We start from the raw sequence: 21,422 nt of genomic DNA on the forward strand, positions 1-21,422 counted from the left end.
AATTAAATTCTTTATAGTATGGTCACTGGGGTAGTGCAGAAATTGTTTCTTTCTTTCATTTTCTCAATTTGATTTCAACCTGATCTAGGTTAAAAGTAAATCGGAGACTGCACTGTTCCGACTCAAAACGAAATATCAAGAAGTTACAAAAGACATAGAACAGGTGGATTCTGTTATCAAGTTGAGGTAATTTGTATACGAAACATTATTTTCTCACTAACAACATAAGCAGAACGAAGGGTGAAGTTCCTGCAAGTGATCTTAATGAAAACGGCAGAAGGTTAAAAAAGCAGGACTTCTGGGGTCATCATTTTAGGATGGCTCCTTGTGCCACATGCAAGTGAGGGGGTGGAAATGGGAGGATTGGACAGATGAACCTGTGGCTAAAGAGCTAGTACAGGGAGATCTCATGTACTTGGATGATATGTATCACATCCTAGGTAGGTGGGATCTGTACAAGAAGTATGGGATGTACCTAAACTAAAAGGGAGCCAATCTCATTGTAGAGGTTTGATCGTGCTACTGAGGGATAATTAAGCTAATTTGGCACAGAGTTAGGAGGCATTATAGCAGTGTAAGGAGTGGGGGGGGGGGGGGGGGGGACCACACACACGCAACATTTATTAATGTAAGAGGACATATCGGATGTTCTAGAATGGAAAGCTTCATCTTCGGTGCAGTTTCGGCAGAAAATTTGAGAGTTGAAATTAGTATTTTTGCAATAGCCAGGGGGGGGGGGGAGGGAGTTTGTAAGTTTATAATAGACATCAGTCAATAGTTTGTCCCCTATAATGGAGACAGAGAGATCAAGAAAGAGGAGAGAGCTGTCAGAGACAGTTCAAGGGTGGAAGTTAGTGGTAAAGTTACTAAATCAGCATGTTTTGCACGGTTGCAGCCCCAATGTAACCGTCAATGTAGTGGAGAAAGAGATGGGGGGATACCAATATACCTTTAATAATAATAATATATTTTATTGTTATTGCCCATAAGTGCAACGAGATTTGGTCTGCAGCTTCCATCCGATGTCATAACTTAAATAACTAATAACATTTAGATTTAGATATCCCGAGAACATGGTTTGTAAAAAGAACATTGCAACAGTAAGATAGTCAAAACAGTTCAAACAGACTAAAGTGCAGATGTGTCTGTGCGACGTGACCATCCGAGGGAGACAGTCCATGGGGGGGGGGGGGTCACTCAGCAGGGCCGGTTCAGAGCCGCTATAGCTCTGGGAATGATGCTGTTCCTGAGTCTGGAGGTTCGGGCGTAGAAGGCCTTGTAACGTCTGCCGGAGGGAAGTAGTTCGAACAGTCCATTACAATGGTGTGAGGAGTCTTTATGGATGCTGACGGCTTTCTGAGGCACCGTGTGTGGTAGATGCCCTCCAAGGCTGGTAGCTGTGTCCCAATAATCTTCTGAGCTCTGTGGACGACGCGCTGAAGAGCTCTCCTCTCCGCCTCCGTGCAGCTGAGATACCAGAGATGCCATACGTTAATATGCTCTCTGTGGTGCAGCGGTAGAAGGTTGTCAGCAGCTGTTGGGGCAGACCAGTCTTTTTTAATGTTCTCAGGAAGAACAGTCGTTGCTGTGCCTTCTTGACCAGCGCAGCGGTGTTGGTGGACCATGTGAGGTCCTCTGAGATGTGAGTGCCCAGAAACTTAAAGCTGGAGTGTATTAAAGGTTTGATCAAGAAATAAAAGACATATAGCAGACATGGACAATTAGGATTGAGGGAGTTATTTGTGGAATATAGAGTAGGAGAGAATTTAATAAAGATATTGGGCTCCAAAAACAGGCCAAGAGAGATCCTTGTCTAACATCAAGAAGAACCCCAAGGCATTTCATTGGTACATCAGGAGCAAGAGGGTAGCCAGAGAAATTGTGCGTCCTCTTAAAGCAGCATCTGTGAAGCCAGTGTCTTGAATGGAGCGGCTGGGCTTGTACACTTTAGAGTTTAGAAGGATGAGAGGGCATCGCATTGAAACATATAAGATTGTTAAGAGCTTGGACACGCTAGAGGCAGGAAACATGTTCCCGATGTTGGGGGGAGTCCAGAAAACAGGGGCCACAGTTTAAGAATAAGGAGTAAGCCGTTTAGAACGGAGACGAGGAAACACTTTTTCTCACAGAGAGTGGCGAGTCTGTGGAATTCTCTGCCTCAGAGGGCGGTGGAGGCGGGTTCTCTGGATACTTTCAAGAGAGAGCTAGATAGGGCTCTTAAAAATAGCGAAGTCAGGGGATATATGGAGCAGGCAGGAACGGGGTACTGATTGGGGATGATCAGCCATGATCACATTGAATGGTGGCGCTGGCTCGAAGGGCTGAAAGGCCTATTCCTGCACCTATTGTCTATTGTCTATTGACCCAAAATGTCGACCATCTCTTTGGTCATAGATGCTGCTTAACACATTGAGTTCTTCCAGCAGTTTGCTTTTGTTATTAGAGGAAGTGAGTAGTATATGGATAATTTGGAACAAGTATAGGAAAGAACTGCAGATGCTGGTTTAAATCGAAGGTAGACACGAAATGCTGGAGTAACTCAGCGGGACAGGCAGCATCTCTGGGGAGAAGGAAAGGGTGACGTTTCAGGTCTGAAGAAGGGTCCCGACCCGAAACGTCACCCATTCCTTTTACCCAGAGATGCTGCCTGTCCCGCTGTGTTACTCCAGCATTTTGTATCTATCTGAAACATGTATCAATGAGGAGAGTTAAGATGTCATTGGGGGCATATTGTTTAATTAAACCCCATTAAAGATTAATGAGATCTTTCCCAGGTTATGATGACAGGTAAGATAAGAGATACAGTGCATTCAGAAAGTATTCAGACACCTTCACTTTTTCCACATTTTGTTACGTTACAGCCTTATTCTAAAATGGATTAAATTATTTTCTTTTTATCATCAATCTACACACAATACCCCATAATAAAAAAGAGAAAACAGGTGTTCAGAAATTTTTGCAAGGTAATTAAAAAGAAATAACTGAAATATCACATATACATTAGTATTCAGACCCTTTACTCAGCACTTTGTTGAGGCACCTTTGGCAGCGATTACAGCCTCAAGTCTTCTTGGGTATGACGCTACAAGCTTGGCACACCTGTATTTGGGTATTTCCTCCCATTCTTCTCTGTAGATCCTCTTGAGCTCTGTCAGGTTGGATGGGGAGCGTCGATGCACAGCTATTTTCAGGTCCCTGCAGAGATGTTTGATCTGGTTCAAGTCCGGGCTCTGGCTGGGCCACTCAAGGACAATCATAGACTTGTCATGAAACCACTCCTGCGTTGTCTTAGCTGTGTGCACAGGGTCATTGTCCTGTTGGAAGGTGAACCTCCGCCCCAGTCTGAGGTCCAGAACACCCTGGAGCAAGTTTTCATCAAGGATCTCTCTGTACTTTGCTCTGTTCATCTTTCCCTCGATCCTGACTAGTCTCCCAGTTCCTGCCGCTGAAAAACATCCCCACAGCATGATGCTGCCACCACTATGCTTCACCGTAGGCATGGTATTGGCCAGGTGATGAGTGGTGCCTGGTTTCCTCCAGATGTGACACTTGGCATTAGAGTTCAATCTTGGTTTCATCAGACCAGAAAATCTTGTTTAGGTGCCTTGTTTCTCATGGTCTGAGTCCTTTAGGTGCCTTTTGGCAAACTCCAAGCAGGCTGTCATGTGCCTTTTACTGAGGAGTGGCTTCCGTCTGGCCACTCCACCATAAAGGCCTGATTGGTGGAATGCTGCAGATATCGTTGTCCTTCTGGAAGGTTCTCCCATCTCCACAGAGGAACTCTGGAGCTCTGTCAGAGTGACCATCGGGTTCTTGGTCACCTCCCTGACCAAGGCCCTTCTCCCCGATTGCTCAGTCAGCTCTATGAAGAGTCCTGGTGGTTCCAAAGTTCTTCCATTTAAGAATGACAGAGGCCACTGTGCTCTTCAGGACCTGCAATGCTGCAGAAATTGTTTTAATCCCTTCCCCAGATCTCAGGCATGAGACAGGAAAAAACTGGAAAAAAATGAAGAGATGGGTTCCAGGGGGCATTACCGTCTGGTGGTGTTCCAAGCGGCTATGACCCGGCGGGGGTAAAAGGGGCCCCTTTATGCAGATTTTTTTTGATAATTGTACCTTGAAATTAGTTTTCTTGCCTGTTTACCCTTAATTTCTCACAGGGTCTTCCCCACTCACAGGGACCCCTCATCTTTGCTCACACTCACAGGGACCCCCTCACTGCTCACTCACAGGGAACTCCCTCGCCTTTATTCACTCACAGGGACGTCCCTTTACCTTTACTCACACTCACGGGCATTCCCTCCTCTGCTCACCAGGGCTCGCACACTCTCTACTTGTTTTAAAACGTTTATTGACATCGACAAGGCCCCGGCCTTTCCCAGCCCAGTGCCCGCTCCACCATGCCTCGCCTTGTCCGCCCGCAGACATCTCCCTCATCCAATCACCGCGCTCTATCCTCAGTCCCACCTCCCCCATCTGACTGACGCCTCCCCCCTCCAATCATCGCGCTGAATCATCATGTCCCGTTGCCCCCCCCACCAAAGATCATAGAGGAGCATGATCTTTGCCCCCCACTGCCTGCTGACCGACATCTCTCTCATCCAATCGGCGCCCTCCCTCGATCATCAGTCCCACTGTCTCGCGGAAAGTCATTTAGAGATTTAGACATATTTTCCTTTTTAACAAATTTCAAAATGCACGGAGAAATCTCATGCCTGAGATGTGTCCTGACACAATCCTGTCTCGGAGGTCTACGGACAATTTCTTAGTCTTCATGGTTTGGTTTTTGCTCTGATAACTGTGGAACTTTATATAGACAGGTGTGTGCCTTTCCAAATCGTGTACAATCAATTTAATTTACCACTGGTGGACTCAAAGTTGTAGAAACATCTCAAGGATAATCAATCGAAACAGGATGAACCTAAGCTCAATTTTGAGTATCGTAGCAAAGGGTCTGAATACTTATGTAAATATATTTCAGTTATTTATTTTTAATTAACTTGCAAACATTTCTGAACACCTGTTTTCGCTTCTTCATTCTGGGGTATTGGGTGTAGATTGATATTAAAAAAAAAAAAATTTAATCCATATTCAAATAAGGCTGTAACGTCACAAAATGTGGAAAAAGTGAAGGGGTCTGATTACTTTCTGAATGCACTGTAGCTGGAGGCCCTGATGGCCATTTTTACATTTTAATTAGGCACAGGTGTAGTGCCAGAAAACATGAGGATTGCTTATGTTGTTCCTTTATTTAAGGCAGGCGGCAGGGAAATCAGGTAATGAACATGCACGTGGCATATTTGGCCTGAGGCAACTTTACAAAACACTAGTTAGGCCACTCAGAAATAGTGTGCAGATAAGGTAGTTAGTCAAAATATTTCTTTGCCATGGAAGGGGTATAAAAAACAAGAGGGTTTAGGTTAGAAATGAGGGGTAGGAGTTTTAAAGGGGATTTAATGGGAAGATGCTTTACACAGTGGCTCCTATCTGGAATTCACTGCCAGAGGTGGGAGTATGAAACAATATAATTCAAGAGACATATTGTAGGTACAAATAGAACTAAGGCCTTGAAGGAGACAGAGCAAAAGCAAGCAAATTGGATTAGTGTAGATAGGCAATAGGGTCAGTATGTACACCCATTTTTATGCTATACGACTGACACATCCAAAATGTAAATGCAAGAAAGATGATCACTGTGACCTCTCCACTATTTACAAAAACATGCTTTTCCTTTTAGATTGCAGGAACAGAAGCTGAAGCATATTGAAAAACAACAAGTTTATGGAAGGCTGACTGCATATCAATCACTACATTGTCATGATTTGGCTGACACTTCAATGAAGATCTTGAAGCCTGATCCAGCAACAGAACTGTTCCCTGTTAATAACATAATTTCAGAGCCCTGAAACCCCAAAGTAGAACATGGCAGTATTTATAAATTACATTGATAACCTGTGATTGATATTGATATTTTAAATCATTATAAATAGGATTCTAGATATACTCTTCAAATATAGTCACTAATATTGCATTTCCTACTGATGGTGATAGTGGAGGATGGCTAGACTAGATGCCCTGCTTTTTGAGGATCTATCTGGACATCTGTATATTTGTGTTGAAATTAATTGGGTGGTTCTTGCATCAAGTTGCATCCAGGATACTAAAGGAAGAATAACCCGTGTTTTCTCTTGTGGTGTCAATCATTTCTGATGTGTGAATCAAATTTACTAGTCAAGGTTCTGTGATAGTGCAGTATACATTCTGGCTGAAATGGCCCATCATCATTTATAACTGGATATGTGAAGATTGCAGGACTTTAATTTAATCTATTCAGTTTTGGTTTTTGAAAAGGTTCTGTAACCTGAAATTTGTGTGATGTAGGTCTTGGCATGTTCTTCCGTACAGATGGCCACAGCTTTTAATACAAGAGTACCTGCAGTTACAGCCTTTCCCATTCATACTTCTCACTACCTGTATAATCTGCTTCCATTAGGACGCATCTGCCTATGGTACCTATAAACTATATATGAACACTTGGGAATATTCCTGTCCTCTACTTCTAAGTGATGTCCAAGAGATGTAACACCAGACCTTAAAAAACCCCAGAAATTTCAGATGTATAAAGCACAGCGGTTGGCAGCTGTTAACAAGTGGCTATGGAAATGTCTTATGAACAAATGTTAATGTAATGTTGGCAGACAAACACAAGCACAAACTATCTTGTATCTATCCTACATGTTTACAATGCCTGCAGTTATGCTAGGATTAAATTAATAATTAATCAGAACAAGCCAATAGAGTTTACTGAGATCCAGAGCAAAACAATGTTGGTGAGTGATGAGCAAGTTTTCCATATTTGTGTAGCCTGTTGCATTCTGGAGGTGGAGAGGTATTGATCTAATCTTACAACAATAAACAGAGCTAGACTTGGATATTAATACCCAGATGCCAGTAACTGCATACTTAAAAAAAGATACTTTTTCTATACATTTAATACTTTATCGGAATTTAATTTTCATTCCTGGAGAGCTGAGTTACGAACCTAAAGAAATTCATACGGAGTGCTTCTAATTTCTTTCTCAGATATTGTTCATGAGCATTACTCATGCAGCCAGCTACATACAGAGGATTAACAAAACAAATTATAATGGTTACCACAGGAATCCCCATATCTAGGATTTGAATTCATGGGCATATATGAACAGAACAATTACATTCCTGCTATACCAAGTCTCACAAGCTTTAAAGCATAACCAATTTACCAAAATTATCAAGCTGGAAAACAGATGCCAATGTTTACAGTCCTGTGAAATTAACAGCTAGCCATAAATACCAAAATATCGTAGCTTCAACTGATGTCTGAAGCACAAGCAGCCTTTGTCCCCCAGTGCAAGACATTTAACATAATTTGAAAGAATATATTTGACTGCAATGACTGGCTTTTCTTTATAATTTCTGCAAAGCACCCGTTAAAATGTTCCCATTAACAGGCTGTGTGATTTTTGCCTATTTTGCATAATATTGCTAAGAACAGCTCGTGTATCTTTATTACAATTCAATATTTTTATAATTTACCAGGGTAGGAATTATGTTCCAGTGCATCTGGAAAAACATTCAATTATACGTGGAATATCAGCTAAAGATGGTAATTTAATAGTTGAGGAAAGTAACCGTGGTTATACAAATACATGTTGTATATGAGAGTTTAAATAATTAAGTTCACAGATCCCAGTCGACAATCCATTGGAGCATTTGTAAAATAAAACACCAATGTTTAAACACTACAATAATCCAGGCCATTTTTCAATTATAAATGTTGCGCACGTGGCTGCTATATTTTGAAGATATCCAATTTAAAGAGGATAGAATTAAGGCATGAAGTGGAGAGTTGCAAAGGGGGTGAGTGACTGACTCTTCAAGTGCTTGTAAACCAGATACAAAAACCCTAAAAAGATGATACAAAATAAAGAAATCGGCAGCTAACAGCATTACGATATTTAAATCAATCTGGTAGGATTTGAGGTTTCACCATTTTAATACCAAAGAAACCGAGCCAGGTACATTTGAGAAAAAAAACTGAATGTGCCATGTAAACTAGACGTACAACAGAAATTGCAGTCTTAGATGACGCCAAAGGGACTTTTCTTAAATATAAAAGAGGTTATTTTCAATCCACTTCCATTTCTGTATTCCGGGTTTCCACAGGCTTTTGCTGCTCAGTTGGTTTGGGGTTGTCACCACCTGCTGCTGCAGATTCAGGCTTTAGATCAATCCCACTTTCCTCGTGCAATGGCCCATTGGCTTTATCCTTTTCAGGAAGTGGTTCCACTTTGGGCTTTGGCTTGTTAACAATGGGATCACATGTTGACTCCAGTTCCTAAATAAATTAGTAAATTGAGAACTTAAGAACAATGAAAACTTGCCTTAATCCAAAGTGGTCATTGCAATACTTTGTACTATACACCTAGTTCAGATTTTAATCTTTAAATACAATTTTTACATTTTTGAGATATACAGCATGGAAATAGGCCCTTCGTTCCCACTCATCGGTGCCGACCAAGATGCCCCATCTAATCTAGACCTATTTGCCCATTTTTGACCGATAGCCCTCTCAACCTGACCTATCCATGTATCTGTCCAGGTATCCTTTAAATGTTATTAGCGTACCTGTCAGCGTGTTCCATATCTCTTCCACATATCACACTGCTTCTCAGGTTCCTATTAAATCTTGCCCCTCTCACCTTAAATCTATGTCCTCTCGTTTTTCATCCCCCTACCCTGGGTATAGACTGTGCACATTCATCCTAGTTCCCGTATGATTTTATACACCTCTATGGGATCACACTTCAGCCTCTTGCTCTCCACGGAATAAAGTTCTTGCCTGTCCAATCTCTCCCTATAACTCAAGCCCTTGAGACCTAGCAACATCCTTGTAAATCTTCTCTGCACTCTTTCCTGCTACCTTTTCATATTTTCCAGATCTTTTCATTGATCATTCAATTAAATATCATAATTCACACCATTCTACTCTTACTAGCTCCATTATCCGAGTACCATCTCCCTCTTTCACCACAGATATGCCAATTTTCCACAAAGTATATCAAATTTATTTTCCAGTCATCACTAAATCTGTCTGACAAACGATGATAGCATTGCATTCAAGATTATAACAATGCTGCATAATTTTTTCAGCCAATTACCTTAAAATATATTTGACCTTCATCTATGTAGATTGTTCTTACATAAATATGATAAAAGGTAATCAATCTGAAACATTATCACACCACAGAGAGCACGAGTTTCATCTATTTCCAGTAAATTGTATTTGCGTTGGTGATTTTTTTTTGCATTCAAAAATATCTGGTATCCCCCAACAGCCTTCTCAGTGTATCCTGAAAAGTGTAGGTTCCTAATACCTTTTAAATTTGTTTTAAATTAAGCCCTCTTCCCAATAGATCACTGATTCCCAAAAGCTCACCAACAACTGAAACATGCTCAACGTAATCCCTGGAACTACATCCACTGGCATTAGTACGTCCTGCAGCATAAAAAGTTACACTTTTCCTCCCCTTTCGAATATTGTCGGGTATTACTTTGCCAGTCCACCCTTTGATTTAGCTCGATCTCGATTTAGCCAAAATACAATATTCCAACATTTTGCTGTTTACATACGAAAGTCAAACAGCAATAAGGTAACTCTAATGACAAGCGAGTTCTTCAGCTACAACAGTCAATTAAGAACACTGCATGGATTCCAGATACAGCAATACCATATAACGCCTTAAGGGGGGGGGGGGGGGGGGGGAGATGGTTCCCTTTATTGCTGTAGTGCTGGAGTAACTCAGCGGGTCGAGCAGCATTGCTGGAGAACATGGAAAGTGGACTTTGAGACCCTTCTTCAGATTGATTCAGTCTGTTGAGTTACTCCAGCACTTTGTATCATTTCACCTGATAACTAGGAGCAGAGACCCTGGTTTGCACTAGCGAGTCCTTCACCCACCGCACGTATCAGTGACACAGATGTAGCCCTGGGGACAGCACTTTCGTCAGGTCGCTGCCAACGACAATATGAGCTTGGTCACCGTGGGGCTCCTATCCTCACTCACCTGCTGCCACTTCCAAGGTGGAGTATGTTGGTGACTCCAGGGTAGGAGGCAGCAGTCAAGTGGGCAGTGGACAAAGCCACCACCGACACCAAGACGCAGCAGCTGATGAGAGGGGACGGAGCCCTGCGATGTCTAAGCACGTCCTGTCAGTGGCCCGAAGAATATGCTGTCCCCAGCCGGACCGTGCAGTCGATGAAGGGCTGGCTGGTGCACCTTGCAAGGCGGAGATGGGGTCAGAAGCCGGAGCTCTAACCCAGTGGTTCCCAACCTTTTTTAGCTCATGGCCCCCTTGGGATCTTTTAATTTTTCTGTGGCCCCCCCCCCGACATTATTAGCGGAAAAAACGTACTTCAATATTATAATATCTTCCATACAAATATCAGTGTCTATTCATTGCACATATATTCTCTTTTATTCTATTCCACAAACATCAAAAATATTTTGTGGGTTCAATAAAACAACCATTTATAATCATACATTAAAAATATATTTCAACTACATAGATTTAAATTTATTAGAACTGAAATTTAGGAGGCAACAGGGTGGTAGCTCTGTGGCCTCCTTCATTGAGCCGGTGGCCCCCTAAATCCCAAAATCTTTCTGTGGCCCCCCTGAAATTTGCCATGGCCCCTTTGGGGCCATATAGCCCCAGGTTGGGAATCACTGCTCTAACCGACCGGGAAGGCATTGCGAGCTGGGGGTGGTATCGGCAGGTCCGTCACTACATCCAAAACCTGTTATATAGGGGTCCATTAAAATGAGGATTAGCTGTAGTTTCAAAGCACCAACTGATCAGTCAAATGCAAATTATTCCTTCTTACCTTCACTTTGTTTATTATTTCAGCTACTTTCACAATGGGGTCCTGGAACACCATCTGGTTGTTCTGTGCAATCATTCTATTATTCATCCACTCCATGGAACTACTGACATTTTTTTCTACTTTTGCCATCTCCGCAGCATCAATATGCTCATAGTTTTCATCCTATTTGAAATATATATTTTAAATAACAAAAATTGTAAATTACTAGGATGTTGGAATTAATCTATCAAAAATCAGAATACCATTTTTCAACTTTTATGTTACTCAAAATCAAATTAATAGATGATTCAGACTCTAGGCATAAGCCATTATCAATGAAATAACATTCTGGCTTTGTGACAATCTACACAATACAATTTATTTGTCACTTGAACCTCATAGAGGCTCAAATGAAATGTTGTTTCTGCAGTCATACACACAAGAAAAAAAGACCCAAGACACAACACAATTTACACAGACATCCATCACAGCGCATCTCCTCCTCGCTGTGATGGAAGGCAAAAAAACGTATCTCTCCGCTGCACTCCCCATTCCCCTCCCGATGTCAGAGTCAAAGTCCCCGGCGGGCGATGGCAATTGTCCCGCGGCCATTAATGCCGCGCCGGGTGATGCAAGGCCCTGCTCCGGGTCTTGTTGTTGGAGCCCAACAACTTATACCAACTTTGTGTTAATATTGCTTAGTGCAGAACTTTGAATCGTATGTTCTTTTGGGGAAGAAGTCATGAAGGGGAATACTGCAATTGTGTTTCAAAGTATTACATTTAGGACAAAATACCTTATTTTTAAATGCATCTATGGTCTTCATGAAAAGCTGGATCTTTTTACCCAACTCATCAAATGCTTTTGGTCTCTCCTCATGTTCCTTGTATCGGTCCTGAACAGGTTGGCCAAGATTCTATAATATATTTTGAAAAAGTGGTTAAATGCTTTGCTTTCCTCATATTCTGTTTCGAAACTTTGAAACTCAGCAATTTCAATCTATATCTCAATTCACTATGCTTTCTCACGATTCTCATTCCTCGTATCCTTCATTCATTTATTTTATACATTTCCAGACCTATGTTTGCAGGAATGCGGTGACCATACCTCACGGGTCTCATTGCTACTTATTGTCAAATAGACAAGGCAAATTTCCAATCAATTCCTTGTATTGATTCCTACATTTATTCCCCTTACGCCCCCCCCCTCAGGTATTATGTGTTCACTCCAGAAAATTAAACTTAAATAGTTACACTTTTTAAAAAGTAAACTGTCTGACCTTTGATCCTTCATTCACCATAATATTTTTACAATCACAGATCTGTACAGCCAGATATTCACTTCACATTTTGATGCCCCACGCATTAAAATCATTATTCTCACCCTGGTCATTGCCTCTGCACAGCCCTTAAAATGTCACCCCTTATTTACAAATTACAGTTGAATAAATATGGACATCCAAGATGGCCCACAAAAACACTCACTCCTTCTGTTACCAGAAGGCATCCTTTATCCCAGGGGTTTCTTCATTCTTTGTTGAAATTGGTAGTCTTAAACTTCATCCCTACCGTATCCATCTACACTTCCAAGTGCATTGACAATTAAAATGTGCTATCCAATCAGCTGCCTCTCGCTTGCATCCCCTTCCCCAACCCACCAAGCAACATTTGTTTTCCACGGCACTGAAAACGTTTTCCATTTTCTCAGCACAAATATTGACCCATCTAATAGCCCTTTGATAATAATAATAACAATAATATCTTTTATTGTAATTGCACATAAGTGCAACGAGATTTGGGTTTGCAGCTTCCATCCAATGTCATAACTTAAATAACTAATAAAATTTAGATTTAGATACCCCGAGAAACATGGTTTGTGATTGCACTGCCACTCAATTTCTCTTCCTAGTTCTTAACACTTATGCCTGTGAATTATGCTTGCAGAACCCCCACCCCCCCCCACCCCCAGTACACCATCAAGTCTTAACCACCCTTTTCTTAAGGCCCTGGACAGGATTCCACTCATCTGGTTGCAGTCGGAGGCAGAGAATCGCCTACAGTGGATTCCTTTCCTACTTCTGGTTTCCCAAGGATGTTGTCTTAGTACACTCTTAACTTTCATTTACTTGCTGGCGATCAGCAATGAGTGAAAATACAAATTGTTGCAGGCATGACTGGAATAAGTGTAATCTCAGAACAACTGTGCACTTTTCAGAAAGGTAAAACTATACCAAATAGTGTCGCGTTGGCCAGAAACTGCAAAAGAAAACTAACATAAATTCACTAAAAATGCACCTCACTTCAATATTTTTATTGTGCACAACAAGGAATTTCCCAGTCTAAACTGAATGAGTGCTGAAATTGTATTGAAATCATCTGCTAGTAGAGTCATTATGTGCAAGATAACAGCAAAATAATGAATTCTCGGGGCTAAGTATTGTTGATTAGCAAAAGTTCAAAAGCATTTGTACTCCATGAATGACAATTGATCTTGAAAATATGCAAATATAAAAATGGCGCTCATTGCCCAGAACATAGAACGGTACAGCACAGGGACAGGCCACCCAGCCCACAATGCCGGTGATAAACATGATATAAAGTTAATCGAATCTTGTATGCCTACATATGATCCTTATCCCTCCATCTAGTGTATAACCACGTGCATCTAACTAAAAGCCTTTTAAATGCCACTATCATACCTGCCACTTCCACCACCTCCGACAGTGCATTCCAGGCACCCAGCATTCATTTTGCCGCCCTCACCTTGAAATAAGGGCGGCAGTGATGCCTTACAGTGCCAGAGACCCGGGTTCAGTCCTGACTATGGATGTTATCTGTAGAGAGTTTTGTACGTTCTCCCTGTGACTGTGAGGGTTTCCTCCGGGTGATCCAGTTTCCTCCCACATTCCAAAGAATTTGGAATTTAGAATTATATGTCACATCATAACCAATGTGTTATTTTAGATACATTATCACCATTATATGTAGCTGTCAATTTTTCACAGCCACTTACCACAAAATACAAAAAACACCAACCAGTCTAGTTTTGGTCACCCCAATTTATAGGTACATTTTGGCACAGCACCAGAACTCTCCTAATAATTTGGAAAGATCTAATATCCATATAAATAAGCTGAACAACAAATTATATACTTGTAAAATTAAAAAAAATCCAGCTAAAGTATTGTAGTAAAGTAAAGAAATAAAAAGCTAAAGATGTAAAAAAAGATGAAAATAGTTTTCTGATAAGAATTTAAGAAAAACTCAAGATGCTATCTAAAGAAAGGCAGCCTCAACAATGTAGACTTGCATTAGCATGCTCCACTTTCCTCACACATTCCAAAGATCTACACGTTTGTAGGTTAATTGCACTTGGTAAATTTGTCCCTAGTGTGTAGGATAGAACTAGTGTAGGGGGTGATTGCTGGTCGGCATGAAGTCGGTGGGTGGGCCGAAGGACCCATTTCATGCTGTATCTCTAAACAAAACCTATCCCTCTAGTCTTTGACATTTCCATCCTGGGAGAAGCGTTCTGACTGTCTACCCTATCTATGCTTCTCATAATTTTATATACCCATCAGGTGTCCCCTCAACTTCTAACATGCTTGAGAAAACATTCCAAGTTTGCCCAACCTCTCCTGATAGGTAATGTCCTCTATTTCAGGCACCATTCTGGTAAACCGCTTCTGTACCCACGCCAAAACCACCACGATTTTTCTGTAACCTTTTCTGCACCCTCTCCAAGGCCTCCACATCCTTCCATAACTGCGCACAATATTCCAAATGTGACCTAACCAGAGTCCTATAAAGATGTAACATGATATCCTATCTCCTGTACTCAATGCCCCAAGCTTGTGTTGCCACTGTGGACTTGGACTCCAAGATCCCTCTGTACATCAACCATTAACTGGGGTGGGAGATTGCAACCTTCATGTAACCCTGTTTCAACGAATGCAATCAACCTGGCGTGCACAATCAAGTAAGATCAAATAGAACAAGTAGTCCTACAATTTAGGCTGTGCACGCCTTACGCAAGAAGAACCATTAACTATATACTTTACCCTTACATTCGACCTCCCAAAGTACAACACCTCACACTTGCTCTCTACAGAATTAATGATCCAAAAGATTAGACAAGTTTGAGCATTATTTATTAACTCATTTCATTTTCAGCATCTGACAAATGTCATCAGAAATACTTTGAATGAAGATGCAGTAGCTGTACCTTTAGGTCATTTAGTTTATCAATATAGACTTGTTTAGGCTGATCCTCTCCATCTTCATACAGCCAATTTTCAGTGTCTTCCAACAACTGTGTGAACTTTTGTTTATCCTGAAAAGCAAAAGACAAATAGGATTTCATATAAATTTTCCACGTGAAGGTTATTTAGTGCAATACAATCTGTTATGATCTTTTAAATGACATTTCTGAAAAATTTTACGACATAGTTCTGTGACAAAGGCTGAACTAGGTGTTACTCAGCCAGTTCCAAAGGTAGATAATTTAATATTTAATTGCACTGCGAGATGTTGTGTGCCAATGTACTGTCAAGTTTCCTACATTAAAACCTCCGTTACATACTTTTCTGTAAAGTGCTTTAGGACATAAAGGTTTTAAAAAGTATCCAGTTGTGGAAATGAGTTGTTCATTTCCACAACTCATCTCAATGCAGTAAAAACAATGTGTAGATTACTAACATCAATCATTATTCAGTTAGGTTACAATGGACACTGTACTTTTTATCATTTAAAAATCAATTGTATAGGTATATGGACGGGAAAGGAATGGAGTGTTATGGTCTGAGTGCAGGTACATGGGACTAGGTGAGAGTAAGTCTTCGGCACGGACTAGAAGGGCCGAGATGGCCTGTTTCCGTGCTGTAATTGTTATATGGTTATATGTTTTTTTTATATGGTACTTGAAACAGCATTAAGTACCCCATGAAAAAGTTTTAAATTATTGAATAAATATGTTGCTTTAGTCTCATTACAATTTCATATGTGCAATCAGGAAGGAATCTCAATACATTTTGTAATTTAGAATATCATTATCATCAATTTGTATTTCTACTTCCCAGAAGATAAAAAATATTGGGGAAACATTTCTCAACAAAGCAGCTTGTATTTAGAATTATCTGTCACATCATAACCAATTTGTTATTTTAGATACATTTTGGCACAGCACCAGAACTCTCCTGCTCTTCTAGTAATTTGGAAAGATCTAATGTCCATATAAATAAGCTGAACCTATTTATAATTTTAATATTATAATTTATAATGGTGGTGGCCGTCGGTAACGCCAATGGCGGGGTTGTGCAGTCTCAATTCTGGCGAGTTGTGACATGGCTCACGAGTCCAATTTGTGAAGCGCACCCTCGAGGACAGTGGGGGCAGATGAAGGTCATTGCTGGCGGGTTCTGGGCGGCAACCTTCTTCCTCTCCCTGGCTTTAGTAAATGGCTCTAGGCGGCGCTCCTCAAAGCTGCTGGCTGCTGTTCGCACTGCTGCGCGCCAGTGTGTCCTGTCGCTGGCGCAGGCTTTCAGTTGCTTGGGCGCAAGACCACAATAGTGGAGATGGTCTTTGAAGCAATCTTTGTACCTGGGATGCCCATGGTTCTATTGTTTCTGGGAGAGCACACCGTAGAAGACTTGTCGAGGCATGTGGGTTTCATCCATCCTGATGACGTGCCCAGTCCATCGGAGCTGTGCTTTGATGATCATTGTCTCGATGCTTGTGAAGCTGGATCTGTCCAATACTTCTAGGTTGGGTACTTTTCCTGTCAGCAAATGGCATGATGGACCGTAACAAGCACATACGGAACTTCAAGTTGACGTATGTGACTCCCATACAAGGTCCACGTTTCACAGCCATAGAGCAGGCTAGAAAGCACAACTGCTTTGTGCACTTTGAGTTTAGTCGACAGCTTGATGTTGTGGCGGTTCGTGTTCGCAGTCGTCCAAGTGCTTGACTGGCTTTGCTGATTCTCGTTGAGATTTCCATGTCCAAGGAGCCATCAGATGATATTACACTTCCCAAGTATTTGAAGGAGTCAACGGCTTTCACCTGTGTGCTGTCAATATGTCACATGGGGGCAGTGCTGGAGAGTCTGGAGCCGGCCAGTGGATGACTTCCGTTTTGCTGAAGCTGACTGAGACCAAACGCCTGCGTTGCTTCCGCAAATTTGGTCACAATGAACTGCAGGTCAGACTCCTCGTGAGCCATGAGGGCGCAGTCATCCGCAAAATGGGCTTCAAGAATGAGCCGTTCGGGCATCTTGGTTTTATAATATATAAGTTTTATAATATGATTACAATAAGTACTTGCAAAATTAAAAAAAAGTATTGCAGGAATAAAGAAATAAAAAGGTAAAGATGTAAAAAAAGATGAAAATAGCTTTATAAGAGCTTGTTAGGAAAATCTCAGATGCTATCTGAAAAAAAGTCTCAAAAAGACAGCTACATTAACATGCTAAAAAACCTCTGACTTGGGAATAGTGTTCTCTGAAGCAAGTGGATATCAGGATGCTTCAACAATACATAGATATCTATATACAAACAATAAATAGACTTGCAAAGCATTATACAGTAAACACTCACTCTAACGGTACCATGGGGGGGGGGGGGGAGGAGGGAGGGGGGAAGAGAAGAAATTATGTCCGTTATTGCCGATTGTCCACTATAACCAAGTAGGTTATTATCAACATATGTAGTTGAAAATAAGAACTGCAGGTGATGGTTAAGACACTCAAAAAGACAAAGTGCTGGAATAACTCAGCGGGCCAGGCAGCATCTGTGGAGAACATGGATAGGTGACGTTGGTACGCTTCTTCACAATAATTAAGTCTGCCGAGTTCCTCCAGCACTTTGTGACGTTTCATCTTAAAACATGGCGCCGATGCTGCTGGTCAGCACCAGTGATCCCTTCTTCACCGGTTCACGTGGCTGTTGTGGCTCACATTGTAGCCTCTGGGGATAGCGCTTTCTTCAGGCTGCTGCCTGGACAAGACACACTGTCACCTTGGGCCCCCTCGCCAGCTGTCACTTCTTCCTGTGTTTTGTTCCTTCCTCACTCCACTGTCTCCTCCTCCCATCACTTTGTCCGCTCCACCATTGCCGCCTCCGCATCCTCCCTTCCCCACCACCCCCTCAATCACAAACATCTTCCAAGATGGAGTATGTTGGCAACAACAGGGAGAAGGTGGAGGTAACGGGACGAGGAAGAGGCCACGTGGACAAAGCGACATCGGGCTGACGGAAGAAGTGTCAGTTGGTGTGGGGGGGGGGGGGGGGGGGGGGGAGGAAGGGGAAGCCAAGGCGACGGAGCATGTCCTGTTGTTGGCAGCAGCTTGAAGGAAGCACTGACCACGGGGCTACAATGTGAGTCGCAACAATAACTATACCATGCAATGGGTGAAGGGCTCGCTTGCACACCTTGTGACCCTGGGGTGGTGTTGGAAGCCATGGCTGTAAGCGGAGGGGAGATGGTGCGATCTGGGAGTGGCTTTGGCAGGACCGACCACTATAACCAAAATCCGTTATAAAGGGGTCTGTTAAAATGAGGGTTTCATTTCAATATGGGTTTCAGCAAATATTTGGACACAAGGAACTGCAGATGCTAGAATTTTTAACAAACCTGTGCTGGAGTAACTCAGATGGTCAGACACATCTATGGAAGGATTGGACAGACACCAGTCGGGACTGAAGGTACCCAACCCAAAATGTCACCTGTCCATTCCCTCCACTGCTGCCTGATCCGCTAAGTTCCTCGAGCACTTTGTGTTTAGAAATGGAGAGGCAAGGGTAAATGAACAATCTAATTTTGTCCTCGATGGATGGTGGGAGCAAGATCCCATTACAAATGTTACCATTTTTTTCCTTTCATTTTGTCACCATCTATGTTTAAGTGAAATAATGTCCTCTGTCAAGGTACTTATATATATATATACATACAGCCTTTGGAAGACATGATCCATAATACTAGGAAGACATATGCATTTCAGCCATCAAACTCAATATGGTTTGATAAATGAATAAGTATGTACACGTACAAGGAATTTGCCTTGGTGCTCCGCTAATAACACGACATAAAGTAAACAATTAAGAATAAAGCATAAAACATTAAGAATACAACATTATAGTTTAAACATGTGAATGAAATAAAATACCAGAGCAAAAGGAGGCTACAGACATTTGGTTATTGAGTAGAGCTACTACTCGTGGAAAAAAGCTGTTTTTACGTCTGGCTGGGGCAGCTTTGACAGTCCGGAGTCACCTTCCAGAGTCAAGTACTTCAAAGAGTTTGTGGCCAGGGTGGGAGGGGTCAGAGATGACCTTACCCACTCGCTTCCTGGCCCTTGCAGAGTAGTTTGTCAATGGGGGGGGGGGGGGGGAAACGTTGCTTCCAACAACCTTCTCAGCTGATCGTACGACTCACTGTAGCCTAACTAGCATATAGAACTGATACTTACTGCTTCATTGATGAATTTTTCATAAAGTCCACACAATTTGTCTCTAATCTCGTACACATATTCTTCGACAGCATTTTTGGCATCAATTCTTTCTTTTTCAAGTTTATCCTGCATGATCATCTTTCCCTGAAAAAGTTGACAATATTAGCATTCACACATTTTAATTAATATAATTGCAATACTCTCCCAAACTCGTAAATTTAGCCTTTGGTATTTATCAATCAATATACTTTAAAAAAAGAGAAATATGAAATGAATATTATCTTTAATAAATCAGACTGATTCCATTGTGGGCAAATACGGCTTGAGGTGTAGAGGTTCTGATACAGCATTCAAGGTCACGAGTGATTAGTTTCCTCTCTAATTCTTTAGGATGCCAAGGTAGCTGCTAAATTTGAGGCACAATTGGCAGTCTCCGTTACAAGTGTTTTACTAGGCAGGTAAGGGTGTTGATTGGGAGGTTCTTTACTCTGCCTCTGTGGTCCCATAGATATACAAAATACTCGGTGGCTTCCCTTAATGTTTCACTTTGAAAGATCATGGGTCAATGATCCCCAAGAGTCAATGAAAATGTTCCCCCCCCCCCCCCCCCCTTTGAGAACATTCCTATAAATCTTTTTTGTTCTGGAAATGTCCTGCGAAGACAGACTGGCCATTTCAACAGTTTTGCATCAATCAAGTGGAAAAGTTTACTCATCCATTCCTGTAAATATCAAACTAGAGTAACAATAATGGATTGCCATAATAATCAATTTCATTGCAGGATAACAGCAAATCAGTCTAGTTGTCATTCTTGATCAACCTGTCCCATATGTGACTCTAGTCCATGCTTTTGCAATGGACTCTTAACTTTTCAAGTTTTACAAAGCTAATCAATTAAAAAACTGGTATAATTCAAGACAGCATCACACTACAATCTTGGGCAACAAAGGATTTGAGTGCAAGAGTAGGGGCAACAGATGATGATGAATATAGTTATACCCATTATTCACACAGCTGGTTCTTGAATTTCAAGGTATTAGAGCATTCAGAATGTATTTAGACCACATCTTTTCCACATTTTGTTATGTTACAGCCTTATTCTAAAATGTTTTTTTTTCTAAATTCTAAAAAAAAATTTATTCATCAATCTACACACAGTACCCCATAATAAAAAAGAGAAAACAGGTGTTTAGAAATGTTTGCAAAGTAATTAAATAGAAATAACTGAAAAATCACATTTACATAAGTATTCAGACCCTTTACTCAGTATACTTTGTTGAGGCAATGTGGGTATGACGCTACAAGCTTGGCACACCTGTATTTGAGTAATTTTTCCCATTCTTCTCTGCAGATCCTTTCAAGCTCTGTCAGGTTGGATGGGGAGCGTCAATGCACAGCTATTTTCAGGTTCCTCCAGAAATAGACAATAGGTACAGGAGTAGGCCATTCGACCCTTCTAGCCAGCACTGCCATTCAATGTGATCATGGCTGATCTTCCACAATCAGTACCCCGTTCCTGCCTTCTCCCCATATTCCCCGACTTCGCTATCTTAAATAGCCCTATATAGCACTCTCTTGAAAGCATCCACAGAACCAGCCTCCACCACCCTCTGAGGCAGATAATTCCACAGACTCACAACTCTGTGTGAAAAAGTGTTTCCTCATCTCCGTTCTAAATGGCTTAGCCCTTATTCTTAAACTGTGGCCCCTGGTTCTGGATTCCCCCAACGGAAACATGTTTCCTGCCTCTAGCATGTCCAAACCCTTAATAATCTTGTATGTTTCAATAAGATCCTCTCTCATCCTTCTAAATTCCAGTGAATACAAGCCGAGTCGCTCCATTCTTTCATCATGCGACAGCCCACCATCCCGGGAATTAACCTCATGAACCTACGCTGCACTCCCTCAATAGCAAGACGGTCCTTCCTCAAATTAGGGGACCAAAACTGCACACAATACTACAGGTGTGGTCTCACTAGGGCCCTGTACAACTGCAGAAGGACCTTTGCTCTTATACTCAACTCCTCTTGTTATGAAGGCCAACATGCCATTTGTTTTCTTCACTGCC

General features: G+C 41.6%; 1 protein-coding gene across 1 annotated transcript in view; it reads right to left on the reverse strand.

The window, feature by feature from the left end:
• Nucleotides 1-6,989: 6,989 nt before the first annotated feature.
• hspa4l (heat shock protein family A (Hsp70) member 4 like) overlaps nt 6,990-21,422 on the reverse strand; it is a 71,869-nt gene continuing 57,436 nt past the window's right edge. Inside the window, exons 15-19 of the mRNA XM_033014545.1 lie at nt 19,373-19,498; nt 15,131-15,238; nt 11,703-11,822; nt 10,928-11,089; nt 6,990-8,377 (exon numbers count right to left, since the gene is read on the reverse strand). Coding sequence (XP_032870436.1) covers nt 8,168-8,377; nt 10,928-11,089; nt 11,703-11,822; nt 15,131-15,238; nt 19,373-19,498 — 726 coding nt within the window. The 3' untranslated portion in view covers nt 6,990-8,167. The remainder of the gene's footprint in view (nt 8,378-10,927; nt 11,090-11,702; nt 11,823-15,130; nt 15,239-19,372; nt 19,499-21,422) is intronic.

The sequence above is a fragment of the Amblyraja radiata genome, chromosome 1, assembly GCF_010909765.2.
Source record: "Amblyraja radiata isolate CabotCenter1 chromosome 1, sAmbRad1.1.pri, whole genome shotgun sequence".
In the NCBI taxonomy this organism is placed as follows: domain Eukaryota; kingdom Metazoa; phylum Chordata; class Chondrichthyes; order Rajiformes; family Rajidae; genus Amblyraja; species Amblyraja radiata.